The sequence below is a fragment of the Schistocerca nitens genome, chromosome 8 (assembly GCF_023898315.1).
Source record: "Schistocerca nitens isolate TAMUIC-IGC-003100 chromosome 8, iqSchNite1.1, whole genome shotgun sequence".
Lineage (NCBI taxonomy): Eukaryota > Metazoa > Arthropoda > Insecta > Orthoptera > Acrididae > Schistocerca > Schistocerca nitens.
In genome coordinates this window covers 278,240,589-278,267,709 of record NC_064621.1, presented here as the reverse complement: position 1 = coordinate 278,267,709, position 27,121 = coordinate 278,240,589, and the positions used below count along the sequence as shown (strand labels likewise).

At 43.7% G+C, this 27,121-nt stretch overlaps 1 protein-coding gene across 2 annotated transcripts in view; it reads left to right on the top strand.

Annotated features, from left to right (window-relative positions):
* The window catches only part of LOC126199208 (lipase 3-like), a 122,652-nt gene that overhangs the window by 54,655 nt on the left and 40,876 nt on the right, over nucleotides 1-27,121 (top strand). The window contains exons 2-3 of one of the 2 annotated variants that reach the window (XM_049935989.1): nucleotides 6,561-6,607; nucleotides 23,174-23,369. In XM_049935989.1, coding sequence (XP_049791946.1) covers nucleotides 6,561-6,607; nucleotides 23,174-23,369 — 243 coding nt within the window. Of the gene's footprint in view, nucleotides 1-6,446; nucleotides 6,608-23,173; nucleotides 23,370-27,121 lie in introns of those variants that run through there. The other variant, XM_049935987.1, reaches the window with a different exon arrangement.

The window sequence follows — 27,121 nt, the reverse complement described above, 5'->3', positions numbered from 1 at the left end:
ATTAATCAATCAAAGACCAAGTATATGCTAACATCTAGGAAAAGATACAGTGAAGAAGTAAGAAGCATGACTTTGAATGGAAAAGAATATGAACGCTGTGAGAGCTGTAAATATCTTGGGTGACTGGTAACTGACAACAATGACATGAGAGAAGAAATACATGAAGGATTGCAGATGGTAACAGGAGACACTTTGCACTGGTTAAAGTGTTTAAAGCAAGGAGCCTTAGTAGGAATCTGACGGTGTACTATACAGTAGTTAGACCAATGGTGTTGTATGGTTCGGAGACCTGGACTATGACAGAAAACGATGAGGAGTTGTTGCTGAGATGGGAAAGGAAGATGCTTAGGAAGATCTACAGGGCAGTGAATGATAGCAATTTTTGGAGAACCAGAAATAATAACGAGATCAGAGAGCTGTACAACAAACCAGATATCGTGACTTAAACAAAGACTACGTTGGTTGGGACATGTGGAAAGAATGGTGGAGGACAGCACAGTCATGAAAGCTTTCCAAGGTAAACCAGATGGACGTCGTATGGGGCAGAGCAAGGGCCAGATGGCTAGACAACGTGGAAGAGGACTTGAGGAGAATGGGACTGAGAAGATGGAGAGCCAAGGCAGCCAGCAGAAAAAAGTGGGCGTAGGTTGTCTGGGAGGCCAAGGCCCTACTAGGGCTGTAGCGCCAAGGAGTAGTAGTAGTAGTTCCGTCAGTATGTCAGAAGTGTGTTTTCGAAGAGATACCAGCCTGCAGACACAAAGAGCCATGGCCCAGTGCAGAGTGACAGCGAGCAAAGCGTCCGATTTGCAGATCTCTGCCATAATCAAATACACCACAGAAATTCCAGAAAAAAAGCACTTTCTGCAAAAATTTCTGCATCCTACTCCGTTGCCAGTTCGTGCGGCTGGCCGACGTATACTATGTGAGCGAAAGTATCCGGACACCTGGCTGAAAATGACTTACAAGTTCGTGGCGCCCTCTATCGGTAATGCTGGAATTCAATATGGTGTTGGCCTACCCTTAGCTTTGATGACAGCTTCCACTCTCGTAGGCATACGTTCAATCAGATGCTGGAAGGTTTCTCGGGGAATGGCAGCCCATTCTTCACGGTGTATCGATGTTGGTCGGTGAGGCCTGGTACGAAGTCGGCGTTGCAAAACATCTCAAAGGTGTTCAATAGGATTCAGTTCAGGACTCTATGCTGGCTAGTCCATTACAGGGATGTTATTGACGTGTAACAACCACCTGTATGGACAGGTGCTCGACCTTCTTGAAAGATGCAGTCGCCATCCCCGAATTGCTCTTCAACAGTGGGAAGCAATAAGGTGCTTAAAACATCAATGTAGGCCTGTGCTGTGATAGATCCACGCAAAACAACAAGGGGTGCAAGCCCCCTCCATGAAAAACACGACCACACCGTAACACCACCGCCTCCGAATTTTACTATTGGCACTACACACGCTGGCAGATGACGTTCACCGGGAATTAGCCATACCCACACCCTGCCATCGAATCGCCACATTGTGTACAGTGATTTGTCACTCCACACAACGTTTTTCAACTGTTCAATCGTCCAATGTTTACGCTCCTTACACCAAGCGAGGCGTAGTTTGGCATTTACCAGCGTGATGTGTGGCTTATGAGCCGCAGCTCGTCCATGAAATCCAAGTTTTCTCACCTCCCACCTAACTGTCGTAGTACATGCAGTGGATCCTGATGCAGTTAGGAAATCCTGTGTGATGTTCTGGATAGATGTCTGCCTATTACACATTACGACCCTCTACAACTGTTTGCGGTCTCTGTCAGTCAAGTCTGTAAGCTTTTGTGCTGTACGTGTCCCTTCGCGTTTCCACTTCACTATCACATCGGACACAGTGGACCTAGGGATGTTCAGGAGTGTGGAAATCTCGTGTATAGACCTATGACACAAGTGACACCCAATCACCTGACCACGTTCGAAGCCCGTGAGTTCTGCGGAGCCCCCCATTCTGCTCTCTCACGATGTCTAGTGACTACTGAGGTCGCTGTTATGAAGTACCTGGCAGTAGGTGGAAGCACAATGCACCTAATATGAAAAACGTATGTTTTGGGGGTGTCCGGATACTTTTGATCACATAGTGTATGATTTTACTTCAGTGGTTACAAAATCAAGTTGAATGCACTCACTGAGTAGCCAAGGCAACTAGCGAATGTCGATGCAGAGGAACAAGCAAATGAATGTTTTGAACAGGCTTTTATCAACCTACAAGGAAGCAGAATTCTCGTCCAGTGTAGACCATCGTTCGATACGACTAAGTCAAGAAGCAGCGCTGTCGTCATCTCAGTGTGTTGGGTCGCGGGACTGGGAATCCTCGGGGATTTCATCGACAGAGTTCGGGAAACATCACGTGACAACGGCACAATCTCATCGAAGAAAATAGTAAACGAAGAAAAATGTATAGAAAGGATGTATAAAAAGGTGGTCTGCTCGAATGATTGTAGGCCTAAATTCTGGGTTCGCTTCAGAGATGGGGTGACCTTTTTAAACGAGCACCAACAGGCCCTCTTCACCTCTGGTACCGCCAATAGAACATCCTGAGGTTTCTAAATATACACTAAACGTGATACACATCGGTACCTATTGGAGAAGGGCCGGTGTAGGGTTTTCCATTGTAGAGGAGAAAGTCAAGGTAAGTTGAAACTCTGTCATCAATAAGCTTTCTTACAACAGAAGATTTGTTTTGTTAATGAGCCAGTCATCGTGTAAGGTCACAGGCCACGTATTTCTTATTGTACATGAACTTAGTTTGTTGAAAATATTGGTGCTGGACTGGGGTTAAACCGCAGTTGTCTCCTGTTGCCGGGTGTGACTCTTAGGGGACGATGTAGCTCTATCATTTCATTGCTTTCTCAACCGTCCAGACTCCTTGAGGTGTCTACAGAAGGCGCGCGTCGCGCGTCCGAATCATGGTCCAGTATAAAAATGTTCATTGCATAGTTTCAGGTTGTTGCATATGAACACCAAATTGCAGGTTTCATGTCTCTCCATGCGTTCTCAACGACGTTGATCGGTACCAATTTCCATTACCAGTTAGACACTGAATTTTTCATCATTTCAGGTTGAAACATGCCGCTCCTAGTTGCTGGTGAAAAAGAATACGATGGCTAACGTCCCTTCGCGTGTAGGCAATAACGATAATTTGTGGAGAGTTAGATTTCCAGTCAGCGCAGAACTTTTCGTAACGTTATTTTCAATTCAGACATTTGTACATCTCGCTAGTGGTGAAATAAACTGATATTTAATATTCATTCGTGGCAAGAAAATATCGAGATGTGTGACTGTTATTATCAATGAAAACACACTCAGCATTGGTGAAATACTTTGCAACATTTATTATGCCATCGTCAGGTACAAAAATAAGTGTGTGATTCACTGAAATTTTGTAGGATCAGAGATTTTAAACTAGTGCTTCTATAGAGTACCTCCTTTTCCAGAGATGAAAAAAGTAAACGCTAGATTTAGGGATAAAACAAGAGTAATTATTTCAGTGTAAATGCGGTGTAAGATTATGTAGCTGAGATAGAATACGTGACATTATCTACTGAACTATAAACAAATTACTAGAACTGTTCATAGGAGAAAATGAATTGAACAGTGAACTTCGGTGACATGCTCTGACGGCGTGGCTGACCAAAATAATTTTGCCCCTAATAGGCCTAAATAACAGACAGATCATATATACTCGTGAGATTGAGCAAGTAAATAAAGGAAAACAGAGCGTGTGAATAAGACGCTAATTTAAAACTTAGCCTCGATGGGACTGTGAGTATTATCTGTAGTTAGCAGTGATGAGTACGGGAAATGTGTCTGATCGTTCAGTACCAATCTTGGGCAGATGGATATATTTTCATTAATTTCCACTATTTACGTACAGTTCATCTTCCTTTCTTTATGGATGTGGTGTAATACTTCATGTTGCACTTTGTATCTGTGGCCTTCTTTAAGCAGGTGGTCTGCAAAAGTAGTCTTTTTTAAATTTCTAACTTCTGTGGGGTTCCTATAAGCAGCTGCGAATTGCTCTGTCAGACTGACCTATACAGAATTTTCCACAATTACAAGTAATTATATATAGTCCACTCTATTCCAAAGCTGAAGCTCTGTCTTCGCCATTGGACAAAAACTGCCCAACAGTGTTGTACGCATAAAATGATGTTTTTAAGTTCCTGGATTTGAGATTTCTGTCTACATTCAGCGAGACTTTCCTCCCTCAACATTGTATTGGTCCCCATTTATTGCATTCTTGATGGTGGTCCATCAAGAACAGAGTAAAGAAGACAGGACACCTGTTGTTTCTGCTTTTTGTGAGTTATGGAGTCCACCCAGGTAGGAGGATAGCCATTGTTTGATGCTATTTGTTTGATTACATTTAATTACATTTGGAAGTTGTGTTCAGTCATGGACAGATATTAGACGAAGTGTCATTGAAAGGAAGGCAGCATGTTTATGGGTCACTGGGTGCTGAGAATTGGTAGGTATTACGATATCAGCGGTTGTATGTTTCCTGTAAATCTAGAAAGTAAGAATATGATCACTGATGTCTATCGCTAGATCTAAAAGAATTATGCAGCCCCTCCCCCCTCAAATTCAATTGCGAATTTTATTGTGTTGTGTTTAATATTTAGTTGCTAAGCTGAAAATCTGGTTACGTGCTGGGTTCGAATCCCGGCCATACTTCTATAGAGAAGAGAGAATGTGCGCTGTTAGTGAAATTGTTTTATGTGAACAAGACCAATAATATAGTGCTATATAGAGAGAGTGTCGCCGATTCAAAGGTGTGAGGAGATATGTGTTGTCATTAAATGGTTTAAACAAGATGATAACATAATTAGAAAACACGAGCTTGGTGTGGCATCTGGAAGAGAAAGACGTCCTACCCCATTGGAAATTATTGATGAGGTTGCTGTTGCTGTTACGGACTATGCAGCACGAGCCCCGTGTAGTGCTAGTGGTCGTGCAGATTCAAGAGAATTGTCCATCCAATGATCAACAGTACGGAAAGTTTTGCGGTCTATTTGACACTGATATCCGTGCAAGATCCAGATGGTGCAGCAACTGAGGCATCAAGGTCTTCAAATGGTTCAAATGGCAATGAGCACTATGGGACTTAACTTCTGAGGTCATCAGTCCCCTAGAACTTAGAACTACTTAAACCTAACTAACCTAAGGACATCACACACATCCATGCCCGAGGCAGGATTCGAACCTGCGACCGTAGCGGTCGCGCGGTTCCAGACTGTAGCGCCTAGAACCGCTCGGCCACTCCGGCCGGCCATCATGGTCTGCAGAAACGTTTTGAATTTGCTCTTCGGTTTCTGCGACGGACCGAAATTGATGACATGTGGCCTGGGAATATTCTTTGGAGTAACGAGAAACGTTTTACACTACAGGGTACAGTGAATGCGCAGAACTACCGGATGTGGGGTACTGTTAATCAGCGTGTTGTGCACGAAGAGCTGTATGTGACTGTGTAGTGTGGATTCACAAAGAATTTATTGTCGCTCCGTTCTTTTATGAGAATACAACCAGAGTTTCCTGTCAGGTGTAGTGTAACGCCTTCACGTTATCGAGACCTCCTTCGTGATTCATGGTTTGGAAGAGCGCAATTGTGTGGAAACCATTGTTTTCATGCAAGATGAGGCAACACTTCATGTCTTGAAAGATCTGCTTACTGCAGCCATCCACGAACGTTCTATCTCCAGAGGTTTTACAGAGGCATGGCCTGCAAGTTTACATCTGAATCCTTGTGACTTTTGATTTTGCGGATATCTAAAAGAACCCGTTTACCAGGGCCACGGTTGGTCTCTACCTTATCTGAAGGGCAGTATACAGAAACATGTTGCTCAGATCCCGCCGGAACTGCACGAGCAGCTATTGATCACGTCGGATGAGATCAGATGCAGGATGTGCCGACGTCTCCGGTGATCATATGGAACAGACTGCGTAAGTGGTAGTTATTATTGAAATCAACATTACACCTTTCTCACTTGTGTGAGCTTTTCTCCTCACGTCCCGTTCCTAATCCATTACATAAGGCAACGTTTCTACACGTCTTTTTTCTGTTCACAGTGACAGATTTGCACCTGGTGGCCGAAAATGGAACTTAATTTTTTCCCAGAGTAAGATGGTCCCGCATTAACGTATCAGAATATCTACCAAGATTAGCTGTTATACGATAATTACATTCGACACTGGACCTCTACGAGTAGCTGCGCTTTAATCGCCTTGTACATTTGAAAACGATATGAATGATGTTATTGTCATCTAAAGACTGCTATTAGTCGACCTTGATCAGCTCTTGAATATTGCAATCACAGCCGTTGTTGACGAGAACCGTTTCAAGAAGCATTCAGTATCAGATGGCAGATAAAGCAGCAAGTACTTAAATATGGGGGGCGGCGCGGGCAGAGAGGCAGAGGTGGCACAGGATCAGAGACCATGAAGACTGCCGCTTTACTGGTGCTGGTCCTCGTGATAGCTGCGGAAGGGGCGGTCCCTTACCGGGCGGTCCCTCACCGTCGACCCATTGTGCAGACGCTCGAATACAATGAGGATGCTGACTTGGATACGGTGAGTAGAATGTAAGCTGGATCGACACAGGTGATACTCTCGACAACAGTAATTGGAAATATGTTGCTCCACAGTAGCTTCACATTAAAATATTGGTTAACGAGTCCCTTTTATCTAACACTACAAGTGCTCACGATACCACCGCCATTCCTTTATTTTTTCCCATTGTGAGCTTCAAGATATATGTGATTGCTTCAAGAGTTTCACAAAGCAAGAAATTAGGTAACAAGTGTTGGTAACAAATGAAAGCAGTTAGTTTTCGAGTATATGGTCTCTTAATTTGTTAGATTCCCGGAAGACGCTCGACACTGTACGGCTTTGTCAGCTGAAAACCACGTGTGTTTAGATTGTGCTTGTGTGTGTTTTCTACTGTGGAAGAAGGCCTTCTGCCGAAAGCTTATCTCTGTAGCAGTCTTCTCGTTGTGCCTGTCAACTACTAATCGTCTCCTCCATAAGGTGAGCAGCAACCTATCCTTTCGATAATACTGTTGTTACTCCATCTTGGGCCGGCCGCTGTGGCCGAGCGGTTCTAGGCGCTTCAACCTGCTGTTACAGTCGCAGGTTCGAATCCTGCCTCGGGCATGGATGTGTGTGATGTCCTTAGTTAGGTTTAAGTAGTTCTAAGTATAGGGGACTGATGACTTCCGATGTTAAGTCCCACGGTGCTTAGAGCCATTTGAACATTCGATCTTGGAATTCCCATTGTTTAATAACTGGCATGATGAATGTTTTATGAGTAGAAGGCAGTACGTAATACTTGTCGATACGGAAAAGAAACGAAAAAGAAATGCGTTGCGCCCCATAGAATCGTAACAGGATTACGATTAGGTAGGCTCAGTAGTAGGGGAGATTTATACCTTGGAACACATTTCGGGCTTCAGCCTCCATCCAGTCCTTTAATAGAAGTTTAATGTACTGTCTGACCCCATTTCTACATGATGGCACACACTTTTGTGTGCTGCAGTCTTTTTCTAAAATTACAAAAATTACTCCGGAAAAGCAAGGTTTTTCCGGATGTGGAATCATGTTCCAAGTTACAATATGGTTTGGTTACCTAGGAAGAAATGTTCTACCAAAATTTAAAAGCGTTGCAATCGAGAAAACCTTGTCAGTATTTATTTAATAGCTTATCTGTTACATTATTACTCTAATATACACCAGTACTTAGTAATTAACAGTAAATCGAGTAGAACTACTACAAAAACCAATTACCAGCTAAATACGTTTGGAAATACACTGACGAGCCCAAATATTATGACCGCCTGCTTAATAACTTATTTGTCCTTCTTTTGAACGAAATACGTAACTGATTCTGCGTATCAGGGATCCGACAGTATGTTGAAAGTTTGTGAAGGTATATGGCAGTAAGACATCTTCGCACAGGTCGTGTAATTCGCGAAAATAACGGGCCACTGATTTGCGTACGCGGTGATGGCGCGCAGTAGAGACCCGATGGATCCCATAAGATCTACATCAGGCGAATTTGGTCGCCGAGACATCAACGCGAGTTCACTGTAACGCTCCTCGAACCACTGTAGCACGGTTCTGGCACCAAGACACGGACAGTTACGCCGCTGAGAGATGACATCGCTGTCGGGAAGGGATGCAGGTGGTTCGCAGCTGTCAGCGTGTCTTCGATTACTACCGCAAGTCCCACGCAAGCGCAGTAGAATGTCGCCCATAGCTTAATACTACTACTACCAGCTTGCGTCGTTCACCTCGATGACGGCGTTTGTGGAGACGACCAGCGGCCTAATGTAGAGCCAACACATTCCCATTGATCGGCGGTCGAATCACGATGGTCCCATGATCACTGCAAACGTAATTGACATTTAGGGTGCTCTGTTGCGGAGGTCCATATTCAGCAATGTAGGGTAAACGATATACTCCGAAATACTTGTGCGTGTTCCAGCGATGTGCTCTTTCGGGAGAGATGCCACAGATCACCATCTATCCTACTTTACAGAACAGACAAGCCTCATAATCCCACGTTCTGTGAAGAGTCGTGGTCGTCCAATCATTTAGCGCGTAGTGGTAGTTTCACTGTCCTTCTACCTCTTTTCATAGATGCCATAGATGCTCACGACAGTAGCACGTGAACATTCGACTAGCTTCGCCGTTTTCGAAATACTCGTTCACAGGCTCTACGTAATAATAACCTGTCCTTTGTAAGAGTCTCTTATCTCAGTGGATTTTCTCGTTTGCAGCCCATATCTTCGCTAGGGTGAGCCCACGTCCGTGTATGCTCTGCTTACATACTTTTGTTGGCGTTTCACTTACCCACAAAGTCACCAGGTGCAACCAATGTCTGGGTGAGCAATGGTCATAACGTTTTGGCTCATCAGTGTAGAGACTATGGGAATATACCACAGATTTTCAGCTTCAAGACAGATAAAACTATTATGAGATTAAAGCAACTCATTTCGTTTGCAAATGTCACAATTTTCATTGTAATAGACCGTCTTCCGTTTCAAGATACAAGATGGTGTGCGACCGACGAAGTATGGCTTAATCGCCCATGCGTTGGATGCTGTAATTAGTTTTAAAAATATACAGCATTTTATTCAGAACAGAAGTCTGTAACCGAATAATATATTCCAAATAGGTTAAATGTATTATACACTATTTAAATGCGTGGAACTGAAGATATTTGCAAATGATGCACAAAACACATGTTTCACAACAAAAACTGTAGAAAATGCCTGAAACTGCTTATGGCAGTCTCTAACGCTTATTTTTTCACGTGATTCATAAACCGGTCACTTGATTAAAACACCGATCAGGAAGCATCATGTGTTCCTAACTACACTATCCTCAAGGTAGAATACTCTCCCCTATTATTAAAGCGTCTGATGACAATTCTGCGGTCTGCAAGAAACCATCGTCGTTGTCCCACTCTCTTATAATGGGTATAAATGGAATATAATGAAACTTCCTGGTAGATTATAACTGTGTGCCGGACCAAGACACGAACTCCGGGCTTTCCTTTGTACGGAAAATTGCTCTACCAACTGAGCTACCCAACCACGATTCACGACACGCCCCCACCGCCTTAATTCCGTCAGTACCTCGTCTCCTACCTTCATATCGCACACACTCCACTGCAGAGTGAAAATTTCGTTCTGGGAACATCTCCCAGACTGTGGCTAAACCATGTCTCCGCAATAACCTTTCTCCCAGGAGTGCTAGTGCTGCAATGTCTGCAGGAGAGTTTCTGTGAAGGAAGGAGGAGATGAGTTACTGGGGGAATCAAGACTATGTGGGCGGATTGTCAGTCGTGCTTGGGTAGCTCAGTTGGTAGAACTCTTGCCCGCGAAAGGCAAAAGCCCCAAGTTTCAGTCTCGTCCCGGCACACAGATTTAATCTGCCAGGAAGTTTCATATGAGCGCACATTTAAGTGCAGAGTGAAAATTTTATTCTGGAAAATAATCCTCATAAAATAAAGAATCTGAAGTATCCGGTGACGAGGTTGCGCTCAACATCTGAAGCCCATGATTATACAGGATGTTTCAAAGCCTTGGCAACAAATTTCTAGAGGTGACAGACCCCGCCGTAGAGAACAACATGTTGACTGATGCTTACCTGTGACGCTAGGCCTCCTTTAGTGTTTGCCGTCCCTGAGACTGTGAAATTAAACCGAACTAGCAGTCTACTAACAGGGCGTGCAGCATACTACCTTAAAATATCTAGGAGTAATTATCCAGAATGACCTTAAGTGAAATGACCACATAAAACAAAAATCAGATGCCATACGGATTCATAGGAACAATCTCTAGGAAGGAAGTGGCTTACAATGCGCTTATTCGACCGATGGCTCATCGGAAAGGTCGGACTGATAGAAGACGTAGAGAAGATCCAACGAGGAGCTTCGCGTTTGGGTACGGGATCGTTTAGTCGGCTCGAGAGGGTCACGGAAATGCTCAACAAGGTCCAGTGGAGGTAGCCGGGCCGGCCGGAGTGGCCGAGCGGTTCTAGGCGCTACAGTCTGGAACCGCGCGACCGCTACGGTCGCAGGTTCGAATCCTGCCTCGGGCATGGATATGTGTGATGTCATTAGGTTCGTTACGTTTAAGTAGTTCTAAGTTCTAGGAGACTGATGACCTCAGAAGTTAAGTCCCATAGTGCTCAGAGCCATTTGAACCATTTTTGAGTTAGCTGGTCGCTGTGGCCGAGTGGTTCTATGCGCTTCAGTCCGGAACCGCGCTGCTGCTGCGGTCGCAGGTTCGAATCCTGCCTCGGGAATGGACGTGTGTGATGTCCTAAAGTTAGTTAGTTTTAAGTAGTTGTCTAGGGGACTGATGACCTCACATGTTAAGTCCCGTAGTGCTTAGAGTCATTTGAACCATTTGAACCAAGGTCCAGTGGCGGTCGCTACAAGAGAGGTGCTGTGCATCACGGAAAGGATTACTACTGAAATTTCGAGAGAGCACTTTCCGGAGAGTCGGGCAACATCTTACTTCCTCTCACATACATCTCATGAAAAGACCACGACTACAAAGTTCGAAAGATTAGAGGTAATACAGAGGTTTACCAACAATCATTCTTCCCACGCGTCATTCGCGATTGGTAGATGGCATTGGGGGCGGGGGGGGGATCATTTAGTGGCACCAGTAGTACTCCCCACCATACAGACTTAGGTGGTTTGCGGAGGATGATGTAGACGTTGACATACCATCTAACCTAGCAAATTGATAGGGTGAGTTTCAATAAGATAACCATATGGATGAGTATCTCTAAGCGGAGACAGTTATTCTTGAACAGAATCAGGAACTTCAGTTTTCCTCGGCCTACCTCCTTTCATCTGCTTTTCACGCAGAGGTGGTGATGGGATGATAGGCAACACACATTACATACAGACGCCACAGAGTGCCTACTTCCAGACGACTCTCGGGGGCACAGCCAGTCTCAAACGACTCCTAGGGAAGCGTCAGCGGACATTTTGTCTTTAACAAGACTTGTTCCGCCTAATGCGATATATCACCCCTAGGAATTTGTCGCGACGACTCTGAAACACCCTGTATATTCAGCGACAGTATTAACAAACGCTAAGGAATGGGACGAACGTGAAACATTAGTAGCTGGGAAGGTGAAAGGAAGACTTAGATTTATTCGAAGGGTTTTGCAAAAGCGAAGGAAGAGTGCCTGTTGAAGAAATCGCATACAAGGCGCCAGTGAAACCTATTCTAGAGTACTGTTCCTAGGTTTGCTCAGTGGATTCGCATTCGGAAGGACGACGTTTCAAACCTGCGTCCAGCCACCCAGATTGTCTGTGATTTCCCTTATTCACTTAACGCAAATGCCGGGTTGATTCCTTTGAAGTGTCATGGCCGATTTCCTTCTCCGGCCTTCCCTATCCGAGATTGTGCTCCTTCTCTAAGATCCCTTTGTCAACGGGACGTTAAACACTTATCTCCTCTTGCTCTTCCTGCCTATCCCTAGATTTGGAGTTTTTATCAGGTAGGGATAGCAGTAGGCATCACACGGATTACGGGATGCGGTGTTAGTGTCTTAACAGACCATAGGATCATAATAGACCGGTACGGTTAGTAAGAGAATCTACGATATACGCTAGGAGAAATGAACGGAAATGTTTGGAAGAAAATTGAGGTTAATCGCGTGAAATCATACTGGATATGTTTAAAGGTTTCTTGTTAAGGGTAGATTGTGCAAGAATTCTGCTGTCTCAGTCGTATAATTCACTTATGCATCATGCGAATAAGAGAGATTAGGAAGCATATGCAGATAATTGAACGGTGACTTTTCTGTCACCCTATTCTTAAATGAAATGGGAAGTAACTCACGCACTAGACAGTGTCCTAAACAGGATACAAATGAATCTAAATGACACGTTGTGCCACATCAGCAAAGTGACTTGAGTCATTCACCTCCAAAGCCAATATTTACCACGCTTCGTTAAGTAGATTAGCTCGAACAATTATTTAGATGTGACTTCTGAGTATTACCACCTCATAACCATAGACTCACAGATGGTATCATAATAAAAGTGCGCCCATCACTTACCCAAAGGCTCACGATTTCACAGTCCTTCAGCCACTTTCAGTAGATAGTCACAGCAGTAGCACACAAACAGCAGACCAGATTAGTTGCTGCCAAGACTCCAGTTTCCAGGCGCCAGACCAAAATAATCTGCCCTTTCTCGAAATCGTTTATGTCAGTAGATTTCCTGTAGTCATTAGAATAATTCAACGTTCGTCTGCTCCGTTTACGTAATCTTCTTATTGCATCACATGCGGAATCCACTCTAGCGGTAGGCAGTGATTGTATTGTTTTGTCTCATCAGTGTGTGTGTGTGTGTGTGTGTGTGTGTGTGTGTGTGTGTGTGTGTGTGTTTGTGTTCACACTGTATCGTATACCGTTGGTTGCTGCTAACTGTTATTTGCTCAGTGTTGATATTCCTTTAAGGCAGGGTAAGCCAAGGTGTGCAAAACTGCACGTGTGCACGATATGCTGCATATGTATTCCGTCTCGGCACTATGCCATTGTCTCGGCTTTGCTCGTTTCTTCTCGGAAATACGCATTACAGTGTGACATTTCATCTAGCAGCGCGGTGCGGTATTTTTCGGTAGGCAAGATTTTCTTCAGTTCAGCAAAATCGCTGTGTCAGTGCTGTTTATCCTTTGCTGTTTGTTTATTGTACAAAACAAATTCGCAAATCCAGTGGATATTCGCAAAAAGCAAGACAGTCTAGCGATCTATCGTTACACGTCCTTAAAAATGAGTGGGAATCAGAAAGAGGATAATTTTCAATATCTGTTATGCAGTCCCATAAGTGACAGGTAAAGACAATTACAACTCCATGCAGAAAGAATTTAAACATACATTTGATGATGAAAGAGCAAAAAATTACAACAATCGACCCATGAGTTGTACGTGATTAAATAGTCTGTAGGTCAAAAGCACTTTGTGCTAAATTTGCAGGCATGGCGCGTGTGATGAAATTGGCTGCACCAATAGTAAATTTTCTGAAGTTGCACCTATTAATACACTGTCAGTGGCATTATTTTTTGATGAAATTGAACGAAGATTATGGGGACTATTATATATTATACCAAAGTACGCAGGTTAAGTTCATGGAATCCATGGAACGAACTTTCGATTGCTGAAGGAAAATAGAAAGAGGGAACAAAAGTTAGAACATCCAGAATGGATTACAGGACTCGCATTGTAAGTCGACAAGCCTGCACATTGCCCACACTAAGGCGTTGCGAGATGCGAAGCAACTTATTTCTGATGTGAAGGGGATACGTTTAACTAGAAAATCGCATTGCGAAGGGCACAAATTATGACTAAAACGCGGTCTATTTACCTGAAAGCACAGGTGTCAAAGAAAAGGCGAATTCTGAAGAATTCGTTGTGGCTTTCAAAGAATTATAAGGATAGTTTTCTTGACGTTTTGAGGACAACGTCAATCTTCCATCTGTTTTAGAACCGTTTTCAACACTGCTGATTCAGCTGAAATAGCCTCTGTGCACGTGCAGATGGGACTGAACCATCCGCAATGTAATTTCCGCTTAAAAGACAAATTGTTTTACGTCAAAACCGTCTGAATTCTACGTTGTTTTCCTCAGGAAGGGCTTCAGTGTCTCCATAAAATGGTTGCAAACATGACGCAAAATTTAGATCAGCATATGTGTGTCAATGGCTTTTTTCGACTATGGAATTAAAGAAGTCACCGTATGACGACAGCTTGTACCAAATGGAAACTTTAGTTTGTCTTCAGCATGCCAAAAATAATTGAATCACATTGAAAATTTGTTTTATGTGTGATCTGTGCTGTTGATAAATATGGAATATGAAACCAAGCCGCATTAAAGGCATTCATTCGTCCTTGCACAAATGGATTTGCATCTAAATGAGTCGCGTTCGCAGTTTTCCCCTCCACCCCCCCCCCCCCGTCTGCCGTTCAGACAATGTTCCCCTCTTCCCCCCCCCCCCCCCTCCTCTGCCTTTCAGACAACGTGGCATCGTCAGGGCAAATGCGCAGCTGAGGCGACACAGCTACACAGGCGTGCAAGTGCAAGATATCCCACGGAATGTAGTCACGTCTCAACCATTGGATATTAGTGATGGTATGCTGGAGGCACTGGGTAGAGCTTTCACTGTTAAACTACTAGCGACTAAGCCCCATCAGCCGTATGGTCAACGCATCTGGTCGACGCCACCATCTCCTACTATCACCATCGATATATCAGCCATACTTTTACGTTACTTTATTCTTACGACTGTGTCTAAATCGTCTTACCTCTTAGAAAGTGTATTACTCTTTCTCACAGAGTAGAAGGGTCTGATGATGATTGTATATGAGACCTAAAACGGTCACCGAATAAAATAAGAGTAAATAACTTGCTTTCAATCAAGACTGCTTAATCGAAATAAGTTTATTAAAGTTTTATCGATCACTGTTCCAAAAAATTCTGAATAGTGTTACTCTAAATAAAGGGTCAGTCAAAATGTTTCCCTCTGAGTACGTTGCTGCAGCATACATGCAACCCAGCGTGACTCCGACGCGGTTGTATGAACACCAACATTTAGGCAAGGTGTTCTTGGATTCCACTCATAAATGTACACTTCTGTTCGTGAAAATGTAATACAGTGGAGGCGAAATGCAAGAAACATCAAATTGGTGTAAGTATATTATTTGCTTGAATATGCAAATAATCAGCCATTCAGCAGGATCGCACAAAGCAGGTAGACATAACGTCATCTAGACTGAAGAGCGAAAGAAACTGGTATACCTGCCTAATATCGTGGAAGGCCTCCGGCAGCACGCTGAAGTGCAACAACACGATGTGGCACGGACTCGACTCGTGTCTGAAGTAGTGCTGTAGGGAATTAACTCGTTGAAGCCTGCAGGGTTATCCATAAATCATTAAGAATACGAGGGGGTGGCGATGTCTTCTAGACAGCACATTGTAAGGCATCCAAGATATGCTCAATAATATTCATGTCTGGGGAGTTTGGTGGCCAGCGCAAGTGTCTTAAACTCACACGAGTGTTCCTGGAGCCACTCCGTACCAATTCTGGATGTGTGGGGTGTCACATTGTCGTGCTGAAATTGCCTAAGTCTGACGGAATGCACAATGGACATGAACGGATGTAGGTGATCAGACAGTATGCTTACCTACGTAGCACCGGTCAGAGCCGTATCTAGGCGTATCAGGGGTACTATTCACTCTAACTGCACACGCCCGCACCAATACAGAGCCTCCACCAGCTTGAACAGTCCCCTGCTGAGATGCAGGATCCGTGGATTCATGAGATTGTCTCCATACCCGTACATGTCCCTCCGCTCCATACTATTGGAAACGAGACTCGTCCGACCAGGCAACGTGTTTAAAGTCATCAACAGTCCAATGTCGATGTTGACGGGCCCAGGCGAGGCGTAACTGCGTCCTGCAGTCCAAGGGTACATGAGTGGGCCTTCGGTTCCGACAGCCCATATCGACGATGATTCGTTGAATGGTTCGCACGCTGGCACTTGTTAACGGCCCAGCATTGAAATCTGCAGAAATCTGAAGAGGAGTTGCACTTCTATAACGTTGAACCTTTCCCTTTAGTTGCCGTTGGCCCCGTTCTTGCAGGATTTTTTTCCGGCCGCATAGATGTTGGAAATTTGATGTTTTACCGGATTCCTTATATTCACGGTACATTCGTGAAATTGTCGTACTGGAAAATCCCCTCTTCATTGCTATCTCGGAGATGCTGTGTCCCATCGCTCGTGCATCGACTATAACAACAAGTTTAAACTCACTTAAATTTTGATAACCTGCCATTGTAGCAGCAGTAACCGATCTAATAATTGCAGCAGACACTTGTTGTCTTATATAGGCTTTGCCGACCGCAGAGTCATGTTCTGCCTGTTTACATATCTCTGTAAGCGAATACGCATTTCTATACCAGTTTCTTTGCCACTTCAGTGAATCTTCTGTGTGAAAGGGAAGGTTACACAGCGAGGTTTCTCCTTCAGCAATCGTTTTTAATGTTAATTGGTTGTGAAAAGATCGTGTAAAAAGGAGAAACGTCCAAAAGTACGTTTCGAATTCGACAGCGGCCTGTCGAGAGCGTGTTTTATTGTTCTGCGAGATGCTGCTCGTGTTGGTCGGGATGCGGTAACTGTAATGTGAATATCAAATCGATGGTTTCAGTGGAGTTACACACAAAGCCATAGGATTGCACGTGACAGCTCCATGCGACGAGCGCCCGAGATGATAAATATATTGTTCGTGTCACATATCTTGAGTTAGGAAATGGGCTTGTTTGATGCACGGCAAGTACCCAACGCTTGTGACACTGCGTACTATGAGCACGGTGACTATCGATGCTGCTTCCTTTCGTGCGACAGCTGAGAGAGATTTGTCAACAGTGCTGCGCACAACAACAACATTGTACACTGGAGTAACACGTCGTATTTTCAGATGAGTTTTGGTTCACTATACAGCATCATGGTCGACCTATAGATATGGAGGCACCTAGAACAACGAACATTACCAGATTGCATTCGTCATCATCATGTGGGCTCAGCATCTGTCGAGATGATACCGCGTGTCGTTGGGTGCGCAACACAATCACCTCTGGGTACACCTAGCCGATAATCTGGACAGAAGCCATTACATTTAAGGCCAGTGAATGTGGTCTGCCTTCTAGGTATCTTGACATTATCTTTTATGAAGATAACACACAAGTGCGTGTTCCCTGTGCTGGTGTTAACTACTACGACGTAGAAGGTTGTTCTATCTATTGTTTCCGTATCTTTGACTCACTGAAAACATGTGGCCTTGTGTTGCCAAGTGACATGCACATCACCACTTACTTCTCACTATGTCTGATGTACTCTAGCACAGAGGTGAAGCCGTCTGGAATAATGTACTTCTATGTGCCATCTGAGCTTAGTTCGATATCCAGCCAGGCTAGAGCCATCGTTGCTGCCAGAGGTGGCAGCTCTGTGCGTACTAATTGTAGCAACACATGAGTCACCAGATCACGTAGAAATTTAATCGTGTGTTATTTCTACTATACTTTATGCGTACAATAAACAAAACTTTCTGTTCTTCCCAGCGTTTTTTCAGCTTAATTTGTCACAAGGTAGCAGGCATTTTCCTTCGATCATCTATGTGCGTGGAAGAACGCTACATTCGCTTCGCAGCAGTCTTTCAGGTGGCAGTTTACGTATGGATAAGAAACGACATCTCACTGAATACGCAGCAGTGGCTACGTGCTGAGTCATGTTGAATAGGTCCGCTCCAGCACTTCACAAGTAAGAAAAAAAAAAAGAAGCCTTTTGGTACTTGAACTGCGCCCGGATTTTCATCCTGTTGGCATTGTTCAGATGAAGCATCATTTCAACACGATATCTTGATGTTATCCTCAGGTGCGGGTGTCATCAGAACCGCAAGAGGATGGCGATAAGTCAGCCTTCCGAAATATTGCAACATCCGAAGATGCCTCTCGGCAGAAACCGCGAGAACAGGTGAAGCCCATCATATTCCAGCAAAACCTTGAGATTACAAATTACTAGCATTTTCACAGTCTTATTTTCTCTGAGGACAATATTCGTTCTTGGTTTCCACAAAAAATCCTAATATGTTCAACAATATGACTGACGTATTCGAAATAACCGAATACTATCTTTGGCCTCCGATTTTTTTTATTTTTTCACTATTCCAAGTATCACCAATTGACGGAAGTATTGTTCCACAAAACACGAAAGCCTGTGAGCTTCTCTTCTCTGACAGCCTGCTGAGGAGACATAAGATACGGCAATATGTCTAGCAAGAAGGGTGAGTCTGGGACAGATCAGTGTCGCTACAGGAAGAAGAAAATGCCATTCTGCCCACCCAGACATGTCAACTAGGCAAACAATTGATAAAGTAAGGCTTTACTCGCATTTCATAATTTTATGAACGGCTTGAATGAAGTTTTACTATACTATTCAGTGCAGTATGAGTTAAGAAGATGCATTATCTTAGCAGTGAGGTTGGAAGTGAACTGTGGCTTGTAACACCATCTCTAGTACTGAAGCAGGTCAGTTGCAGCCCAGACCTGCTGTCTCATGCCCACGGGATAAGCTGATGTAATTAGCTCTCCCATTCCCCCCCCCCCCCTCCCTCGCTCCAGAAAACTGTGATTTGTGGTTTGGACAAGTGGAGGACATCTAAGGGGCATTGATATCGAACTCGATGAGTCAATTGGCACCGACTATTTTCGAGGACTTTAAATCATAATAATTATTACCTTATGCATATCCACAGATTTGAGTAATAAATTAAAGTGAAATAATCGTGTAACAACTAGTAGGATAATGCCCTAAATTACTTTTTTTTATTCTTCCTTGGGTTGGGGTTGGTGTCTGACCTCTGCTGCTGGCAGTTCATGATAATTGCAACATAGTGTACAGAACAAGAGCGATGAATCTGTCTGATAGTTAGTGTGCCGGGATAAACCTGTTAACCATGCAGGCTGTCCCAGGATTCCTGACCAATAATAGGGCCTAGAAAAGCGAGAGAGAAGGGGGGGAATAAGAGAGCTACCAACCAGTTTTTCTTTGCCAGCACAGCAAATACAGCTTTAAGTGAATCATATCCTCTGTGTCAGTAAATGGACATGAAATAGCAATATTTAATTTGAATTTGTTTCTATTCTCAGGACAGCCTCCAGCTACTTATTTCTTACTAATAAGGTAAGAGATTGTATCTCACGGCCAGCACTGCAGTTCAAATCCTGATCGTTGGTGTAATATGTTTGTGAGTGTAAGCACAGAGGTATTATTTGAATCTGACATTTCGCTGCTAGAAGTAAATTGATCGTGGTTGTTTAATGGCTTCGAATAGGGTGAAAAATATTACGCTAGAAACTCTTGGTATTTCGGTTGTTTCGATTTTTATTTGTAGATACTTCGGGAGCGTCTGTTGTCACCGGACCAGAATCTTTTGTTTCGTCAATGCGTGGTGCATAAACACGTCCTTTTACTTGAATTTTCTTCTTGTAATTATGTCTGGCATTTCCTGTAATCACTGTCTTCGGAACAACCAACGGCAGATAACATCTTATATGAAAACAGCAATTAGTGTGTGATGAATGTTATCAATGTAAAATCTAACACGCTTGGAGGAATTTTCCACGCAAGGCAAGATAGCCATAATCTCTAAATTATCTTGAACTTAATATTCTCACAAGACTGGAGGGCACGGAGATCTATGTATAGATAAAAGTATAAACCATAATCTGTACACCTGCTCATGCGATAACATTACAAACAACATAACAAGAGGGGGTGTTTCGGACTTGTAGCACTTTCTAAAACTCGAACATGAATTGCAATGACTATTCAGGCCCGAAATATTACACGTCTGCTTGGGTTGAATTATGCGAAAAAGGAAAAGAAATGTGCGTTATTGCAGAAACCAATTCTCATGCTACGAAGGAAATATGAAATCACTGTATCGCCATTTCCTGTTTATTTTGAGTTAACATGCAATTCGAGATTAGAACGTGATTTGTTTAATTTTATCGGCATAAATGTCAGTTTTAATGCTGTCAAGGTAGAAGAAACGGAAAAATAATTTTGCTTTCCTGATGTATTAAAAACGTTGTTCCTCGTTTCATAACCTAAAAACAAAATAAAAAAATTAGTTTCTAAATTAGACCAAAGTATCGCCCACTGTGGTTTCATATGGAATTTATGATGCTGGTTAAGCTACTTAATATCTAGGAAACCTAAACCTCCCACGTACTTTTTTTAGTGTTAAAATAAATATCTGTCAATAAATGAGGTATACAGCATATGCAGCTAAAATAATTTCTCTTTCCTTGAGATCTTCAAGTGAGTTTTTAAGCCCTTAACTTTCCAAACAAATAAACTTGCAGCACTAGGAACAGATCGAATGGAAAAGGCTTGTCTAGACCGATATATTCCAATATTTTGAATAATCCATTCCCTAACATTTCTGTGTTTCACCCTCAATCACCGATCAGCCAGAAAATTATGACCACCTACCTAATAGCCGGTATGTCCACCTTCGGAACGGGTAACACCAGCGACGCGTCGTTTCATCGGAGCAATGAGGCCTTGGAGGTCGCTAGAGGGGTTGGGACAACATCTGCAGCACAAATCTAATTCACGTAAATTCCATGGAGGGGGCGATGAGCTCTGACACCAAGTTCAATCACATTCCACATGTATTCGATTGGTTTCAGATCTAGTGAGTTGGGTGGCCAGCGCATCAACTGAAATGCACCACTGTGTCCCTCGAAACACTCCATCACGCTCCTGGCCTCGTGACATGTTGCATTATCTTGTTGAAAAATGCCATTGCCGTCGGGAAACACGAACGTCGTGAAGGGGTGTACGTTGTCTGCAACTATTGTACAGTACTCCTTGGCCGTCATGGTGCCTTGCACTAACTCCACTGGTCTCATTGATACTCGTGTAAATGTTCCCCAGAGCACAATGGAGCCGCCACCAGCTTGTCTTCGTCCCGCAGTACAGGTGAGAAGAAGCTATTTCCCTGGAAGACGAAGGATTCGCAACCTCACATCGGCAAGATGAAGAAGGTTTCGGGGTTAATCAGACCATGAAATGCTCTGCCACTGATACAACGTCCAGTGCTGATGGCCCCGTGCCCATTTGAGTCGTAGTTGTTGATGTCGTCGTGTTAATATTGGCACATTCAAGGGTCGGCGGATGGGGTGGTCCGTCTTTAGGAGTGTTCAGTGCACTGTGTATTCAGACACACTTATACTATGCCTAGCATGAAAGTCTGATGTTAGTTCCGCCAAAGTTCGCCGCCTGTCCTGTTTAACCAATCTTCCCAGATTACGATGTCCGACATCTGTAATGAAGGGTTGAGGGGTGGCCGCCTGACCCTACAATGTCTGTATGTGGTTTCACCTTGGTTTCGCCACGTGTTGAAGACAATCACCATAGTACTCCTCGAAAACCCCACAAGTTGTATCGTTTCAGAAATCCTCACGCCGAGCATGAGGCCTACCAGCTACGCCGTAGTAAGTATCCATATTCGTTCTGGCGCACTAGTTTCCTATTTCGGCACAGCCCCCACCGTCGAAATGGCGGTTCTACTGTATTTTTTGTCACCCACGAGCGGAAAGACGTTCACTTAACCTGTGCATGTTTTTAACCGTTGAAGCCATCTTCAGTAAATTATTAACTCCTCTCATAACGACAGCAACTAAAATTCGTTTCCAGATTTCGGTTCATCAGTATGTGACGAATCATTATCGTAAATCTGCCTTTCTTTCGGAAATTTCTTAATGGTTAAATTCGTGACGAGCATACAAAACCTTTGTTCGACCGATTTTCGAATAGTGCTATTCAGTCTGGAACCAATTCCTGATGGGGTTCCTAGACTGGACATCCTCAAGTGTACAATCGTCGCTAAAACAGCAAGCCCAAGAAAGTAGATCACAGCAACCAATCTTCGTTAAACCAATCTTTGCAACAAGCAGGGGGTCACGAATCAAATTCATCAACTGGGAAAATCGACGTGTTAAAACAGCATTAACATCGTATCAGGAAGCGGCGGAAGGCATCCCTCCAACCGCTCGCCGTACAGTCAACGCTCCACACTTCTGTTGAAGATAACAGCACATAACTATGTGATTTAATATCACGAAACCCGTAAATAAAGGTTCATATACAGCTGGAAGCGGTTTGTGTATCAAATATGATCACTTCAGCTGCAGATGGCCGCAGCATAAAACTATTTGTAAATCTGAAATGCGCTGTATGTCGCTCTTACCAAGCAGAAATATTTTCCTGTATTTGCATTACTATCAACATTCGTACTGATGCTGTACCGGGATTGTTATTAGCAATTCCCTGTTAAAAACTTGGATACTACTGGTGACCAGGAGAGCTCATACGTTGTATTCACGTTTCGCGTAAATCCTGTTCCGTTTATTGACTCTCGAGTGATGTTTCATGACCAAAACTTCAGTCGGTCTGTCTATCGTGGCTAAATGTTCGCATGGGGCTGTTCTCTGGGGTTGTTCAGCAGGCTGGAGTAAACCTTTCTATTTGACACGACTTCGGCGACTTGCACGTCTTTGCGATGAAGATGAGACAGGACAGCTAAAAGAAAACACCCAGTCTTCGAGAGAAGAAAATCTCCCACCTGGATCTAGACGCAGCGAAGCTAACTATCTATTTTGTCTACTTTCTTTCGATTTGTTTCTTTGTCTTCCTTTCGTCAATGGTTCTGTGCGGATGTCGCATGACATTTTTCAAATCAATTCGATGAGAACTTCGCCCAGCTTTTTTTTTTTTTTTTTTTTTTGCACTACGCAAATTGGCTAACCTCCTGAGAGAACACGCCGAGCTACCATGGCGGCAACCAGCACACCGCGAAATGTGAACGGCCTGTTGTGTTAGCAACGTGCAACAACACTTGCCCGTCTTCAGCTCCGTACTGATTGGTGTTATTTTCTCAGCTGAGGTTGAACGGCATCAGGAATGAATCAGAACGCTGACACCACTACGATTTTGACCTTCTCCTGTGGCCTAAGTGTCCTGTACGTCGTTGGTTGCAGCCCGAGCTGATCCGGAAGTACGGCTACCCAGTGGAGGAGCACTTCGCGACGACGAATGACGGCTACATTCTGCGCATGTACCGGATCCCTTCCAGCCCCAAGGCCAAGGACCCGTCCGGCTACCCCATCCTGCTCGTGCACGGCCTGGAATCCAGCGCCGCGGACTGGGTAGTCATGGGGCCCGACAAGGCTTTTGGTAAGGCGCCGCATCAGCAACAACACGCAGACCTGTGGGCTTACAGTCTACATTGTTTGGTTACCTGCTTCTCACGAAAGGGTCACATAAACACAATTGTTCCATAAATGTAAACCTTCTTATTCGAAAATCTTCGTGCCCAATATCAATCGGGGATACAAAGAAACTCTATCTCTAAACAAACAGCGGGTGGACAAAAATAAGCAAGCACGAAAAACACATTACCGTACCTAATACGGTGTAGGTTCCATAAATATAAACCTTCTTATTCGAAAATCTTCTTGCCCAATATCAATCGGGGATACAAAGAAACTCTATCTCTAAACAAACAGCGGGTGGACAAAAATAAGCAAGCACGAAAAACACATTACCATACCTAATAAGGTGTAGGGAATCCGTTGGCATTCAAAGAGCTTCGACTCGAAATAAAGAAATACAGGCGCCTTATGATTTAAAAGGGTGTCTTATACATTCCTGAAGAATGATGCCTAGTTCAGGTAACGATGCTGGATGTCGATAACGATCACTCTCCGTTCTCTTCAAAGTAGACGACAAATGCTCAACAGTATAGAGATCCGGCGAGTGTGGTAGCCAAGGGAGAGCCGATGGTTCATTTTCGTGCTCACGAAGATGGACAGTTGGTCTTCTCTTGGAACACAGCATCACCGTTGGCGAATAAACACTGTAGCATGGGATGGATCTGATCAGCCAAAACGGTCACATAATCCTTGGCAGTAACCATGGGGCCCATCGAATACCACTATATGCCTGTCCAAATCATCACCGAGCCCCTGTGAGGTTTCACTTTGGGACTTAAACTCGCCCCAAAAGTTGGACACAGTGTGAAACAAGACTTGTCCCACCAAATGACGTCCTTCCATTTGTTCTGTATTGGTGCAACGTGCCACAAGGGTGCAGCAGCGATTGGACACTCGTTGCATGTAAGAATTTTTTCTGGCCGGCCGTCCGAACAATGCACATCCGGCACTGGCCGGGAAAGGGGAGACGTTCCGTGACCGTCAATCAAAGCGCACCCATCTATAACTGTGTCTAGCAATGTAGTGTATGCATTCATTTGGACTGTGTATAGAGCGAAGCAGAGCAGAATTTAGAGCGCGTTTCGTGGCTGCCTACACCATTGCTACATAGTCCAGGTTTTATGGCTTCGACACCACGTTTTACTGTTTCGGGCATTCGCATCCCTGATGAGTCGTTTTGCGATTCCAACTCGTCCTGAAAATCCGATCTTCTGGAGGTCCCTTCGGATTGTTTTAGTGGTGACAGAGTTCGAAGTTGCGACTTTCAAATCCGCAATGATTCTGAGTTCTCGTCCTCTCTATTTTTCGTAACGGTCCTATTCAGTGACCGCCTGTCACAATCGCTCAGTAGATATTTTATGCGCGTTGTGACTTAGCGGATGTTGTTTTTCCGTTTTCCCCTTCTGCGGTATAAATCTTGGATACTGTGCCTCATTGAAGCAGCAAATACTTCGGCTACCTTGGTTACAGAAGCACTCACCAGCAGTACCAATAATTTGCCCACGTTTACTTGTCTCCGACATCACGCACTCACAACTGCACAGACACTGTTTTGACTACAACTGACACTTGCATCTTATTGAGGGAATTGCACTGATATGAAATTACAATTAAATCAAGACCATTAGCTGCTGACTGGCGTTGATATACATCAAAGGGGACAGATGAAAACGTGTGTCACGACCGGGACTCGAACCCGGGATGTCCTGGTAACATGGCAGAAGCCCTATCCATCTGAGCCACCGAGGGCACAGAGGATAGTGCGCTCCCCGTGAGACCCACATTCTCAACATATACTCAACACACTACATTCGTAGTGCCCCTGCCATTATACCCATTACTCGCGGCAGACAATCCACAGAGTTCAGGCAAATCGTGTGCATACGCACTGAAGGAGGTCATCAGCCGGTTACCCTTAAACGATATGAAGATGGCATCTGTTCTTTCGGACCTGGACCATTAGAAAGGCTGAACGGCGAAGAATTGACTCCTTCGAATTGTGGTGTTGGAGGAAACTTCTTAGAGTTTCATGGACTGCAAAGAGAACCAACAGATCAATATTGGAGCAAATTAAACCAGATTTCTCCCTGGAAGGTCTAATGTTAAAACAAAAACTGACCTTCTTTGGACACACAATGCGAAGGCATGCCTCGCTGGAAATAACATTAATGCTGTGGAAGATTGAAGGAACTAGAAGAAGAGGATGTCAGAGGATGAGATGGATCGATGGCATCACGGAAGCAATGTGTTCCAACCTGGAAGGTCTACGGGAGAAAGTGCAAGACAGGAAAAAGTGGCGTGATTTGGTTCATGGGGTCACGAAGAGTCGGAACCGACTAAACGAATAGAGAGAGAGAGAGAGATGTGGACGTAATGTGCTGTTCCAGTCTCTTCTGTACCTAAGGTCCATCACCGTTCCCTTTGGATCCCTACGTAATTCGGTGCTCTCCGTTACACACGATCGAACAGCGGAGGAGTGGTACTCAAGCGTCAACTTTAGGTTACAATATCTCCGGATGTAATTAACATTTTACAATGCAACAAACGGTACTGATTACGTATTTGTTTATATGTTCAGATGTGCTAACAAAACTAACGTGGTTTCATTTAAAAGAACGTAGATTTGTGTAAAAAACATACTTCCGTGCATTTTTTTATGGTTTGTATTAACCAATTGCACTAGCCCCTCTCCTCACGTTCGGTCTGTGGAATCGATTCGTCAGCATTGGATGTGGTTTACGAAATATATCCAGCGGTAATATTAGGTGACTCACCCTATATATATAACGAAGTGAATTTAAAAATGCTGGTAAGTCGCAAAAGTAATGCAGATGCAGATGGTACTGAATCCTTTATTGTGCTCTTGACGCGTTTCGGGCATAACCCATCAACAGATGATAATATACGCAAATAATGATATCTTGCAATGCAGCGTAATCAAATGAATGAGATTATATAACCCGGGATGAAATTAATTGTGCACCTTTTTGAAAAACATAAATACACACCATTTAAGATCACTACAAGCACTGATAAGGACGTTGAATAATGTTCATACAAAGGTAAAGCAAAAGCTGAGTTGTCGTGTACGAAGAGTAGAGCTTACCAATATCTGACTACGATTGCAATGTCGAGGTGCCGCTAACGGAACCATAACGATATCTTTTATCGCTAGACGGCAGTACTTCTGATGACGTATAAACTGACATATTAGCATGAAATAATAAAAGTCTAGTGAGCACTAGTGTGCACGAAGGTAAATTGTAAAATACACTACAGTAGTGCAAATCATTACATTTCCAACAGCGTCATATAGAACCATATTACGAGATTTGTTCATAATTTCAGTAGAGGGCGCATCCGATGCAAAGTTAAGTAAAATAATTATTTCTAAATAAGGGAAAGTTAATAAAAATTATTTCATTTTTACCAGAGCAGTTGCATAGGGTCTGTAGTAACATACAATGCAATAGCACTTATTTCGTTGAACAAACGTAGGGTTAAATGCCATCTTTACCTCTGTAGTAACATTTCTGACAGACATTTCAGTAATAAAAGTACACACAGTCGTTAAAAAGTCCATAAAACGTAATTAAAGGTAAACCAAAGATGGCGGCTTGGGACTCATTGCTTTTTCCTGTCCACAAGTAAAGCACTGAAAAAAAATCAAAGAACGACCTACGTCTGCTTGAGATCTGCTCATTTATTATATGT